The 2,986-nt window shown below is 38.7% G+C and overlaps 1 protein-coding gene across 1 annotated transcript; it reads right to left on the bottom strand.

The window, feature by feature from the left end:
- Positions 1-894: 894 nt before the first annotated feature.
- Positions 895-1,425, bottom strand: LOC109216657. Its single transcript, XM_019380832.1, has one exon. It carries the CDS (start codon positions 1,423-1,425, stop codon positions 895-897), a length of 531 nt encoding a protein of 176 aa, XP_019236377.1.
- Positions 1,426-2,986: the final 1,561 nt, after the last annotated feature.

Raw genomic sequence — 2,986 nt, 5'->3', positions numbered from 1 at the left:
GTTTGGGAAAAGCTGTGCAGCCAATTTCGAGTAGTGACAAGTATTTGGACATTTTTATAATAAATGCAACTTCTGTACTTTGTAAGAACACTCCACCGATGCTAAATGTTGATTCCGATGCTACTGGTAATAGGAATACTAAGTACATAATGCACCTTCACTGAAAGATCGGGATATTTTCTAGAATGGTCCTTCCAATACATGACAATATCCATCTCTTGAAACTTTTCAAGATCAAGTTTTGGTTCCTCTTAGTAAGGATCCAATTCTGACTTTCCATCTCTAGAGGCAGTATACTTTTTATTTTTTATATATTTTGAAAATATCGGGCCGGCCCAGCCCAAACCCAGTCAAGCCTTACGGGTCACGAGCTTACTCGAGCTGGGTTTAAAAGCCTCATTTTTAAACGGGCTCCAAAAATTCTAGCCCAATCCTATTAAATCACGGGCTGGACTGCGTTGACCCAACGGGCCAAGCCCATATTGACTGCTCTCACCAATAACCCTCCATTCTTCTCCTCGCCTCTTCCCCAGTCCATGGATCTATTACATCACAATGTTAAAATATCTCGGAATTCTAAATCACACTTACTCATTTCTGCAATTAATTTTGAAGATAAATCAATGATATCTAATTCAAAACATAATTTTTTTAGTACGAGTTCAGCTTGAAATAATTTTTCGAATACACTTTTTCAACTACATAAATATTAGGCAAAACAAAATCTTCCAAAATATTGCTGATTACTCTTTTCCTATAAATTTTTATCCAGATCTTATGATGCCCAGCTCATCAAATTTGTGTAGTACCTTGTTCTTTCTTTTATCTTTTAAATTAAACAATACTAATAAATAAAAGAAAAAGAGAAGAAGAGATTCACATTTTCTACAAGTTCTATTTTGCCGGTAACGTCTCGGGTCTCCATAGAAAATCGGGTGACCCGAAACTAAGATCCGAATGATCGAACAATCCATCTAACGCTACGTATTCACAAACATTATTAGCATTATTATAGTCCACCAAATCAGCGATTCCCAACTCGAACGAGTCGTAATTTGGAAATCGCTCTTCCAGTTCCCATAACTCATTACTGATCAACTCAATCTCCGACGCCGCCGGTGGAGGAAGTCCGAGCTCGTCATCGGTAGCTTCCAGAAGATACCCGAACTCCGGCTGAGACTCATCGGAGTCCTCCGTCAAATCCGCAACTTCCGTCGCCGTTGCCGCTGCCGGAGGTGCCGGCGAAGCTGAGATTTCTTCTTCGAAACTCTTCATGAACGAGTCGAAATCCTGAGTTGCGGTGCAAAACTCGGAGTCGTCGAGACCGTCTAAGAGATCTTCTCTGAGTCTCTTTACCTCCGGTGAGTTAAATTCTGACGCATCCGAGTCAACTCTGGCTCGCTTCTTTCTAATCAGCTGCTCCATATAATATTTTGAAAAGATTATGCAATGCGTGTAATACACGTGCTTCAGCTTTTCAAAGCGGGTTGAGGAGAGAGGGAAGAGAAGGGGGGAAGGTTTATATAGTGGAGACAAGGAGGAGAGAGAAAGTCAAGGAATGAGGGAGAGAGAGAGTAATGGTATGACGTTGGCGCGTGGGTGGGAATACTTGTGGGGCAATTATGGTCGTCTATAGATTTTCGTTTTTTTCTTTTATTTTTTATATTTTAAATATTGAAATGTTATGTTTAAACGTGTTCGTAGTATGGGTGTCCAACGGGACGGGACGATTTTAACGGGACGGGACGGGACGGGACGAGATTTAGGCGGGACGGTGGCGGGACGGGACGAAACGGGACGGGACAAACGGGACGAAACGGTCGTCCCGTCCCGTCCCGCCAACCAAACGGGACGGGACGGGACGGGGCGGGACGGGACGGGACGGGTCGCGGGACGGGTTCGCGGGCCTTAGTGTATTTTTAAAAAAAAAAACTTCTAGTTTTTTGAAAATTACTATGTTTTTAAAGTTTGCAACGGCTAGATTTTTGACTTATTTAATAAACTTAAATATTACTATGTTAGTATGTTAAAAAAAATATTAGAAAACTAAGTAAAGAATTACAAAATATTAAAACAAAAGACTTGTAATGAAATAATCTAGTAAATATAAATTTATAATAGAGTTATAATTTATTTAATATAATTTCAAAATATTAACTATTAAGTAACACCGACAAATCATAAAAATAATTCATCTCTTAGAGCCATTTATTTTATTAATAGAACTTTCAAATCTCAAATACAAATACAATTCTTTTGAAGAGCACCTAATCTACGCAGCCACCTTCTAGGAAGGGTTCTGTTTGAACTAGGCCTCTTAGTAGCCAATTACAAATTATCATACTAATATTTGTAAGCTCCTATATAACTTCTTTGTAACTTATCAATAATATCTCTTGGACATTCTACTGGAATTGGCAATGTTGATTGATGTTTCAAAACCAAGATTTCTTCTTTCTGAATTAATCCAATCTCTGAATAAGACGGAAATCTCTAGACTGTCCTCCGCTAATGAATGTCTATGATCTCCAATTTGAAATCTTGCCGCGCTAAATGCACTCTCCGATGCTACTGATGATGATTGAATAGCCAGGATATCTCGGGCCATAATTGGAAGTGTTGGAAAAGCCTTGCCACGCTCCCTCCACCATGACAAAAGTTGTTCCTTGCCTTCTTCGTCTTTAATATTTTCCAATCCTTGATTAAGATAAGAATCAAGTTCATCATCAATAGAGGAATCAAAACCTGTTATATCATCCATATCTTCCCATAAAACTTCTGCTCCAGACTTAGAAGTAGAAGGAGCAGTTTCGGTACTAGTTGTATCCATAGATTTATATTTATCAAACATTGATCTAGCATAAAAATATATGCTAGCTTGGCAGTTTTCGAGTGATGGTTCTTCATGTTCTTGAATTTCTAAATTCTCATAAATTTTACGAACAAGACCCTTTGCACCTCTTAGTTTTAAAGATGGGTTAAGTAG

Source organism: Nicotiana attenuata, unplaced genomic scaffold (assembly GCF_001879085.1).
Source record: "Nicotiana attenuata strain UT unplaced genomic scaffold, NIATTr2, whole genome shotgun sequence".
NCBI lineage: Eukaryota > Viridiplantae > Streptophyta > Magnoliopsida > Solanales > Solanaceae > Nicotiana > Nicotiana attenuata.
The sequence above is the reverse complement of the archived record's forward strand: the minus strand, read 5'-3'. Positions and strand labels throughout refer to the sequence as shown.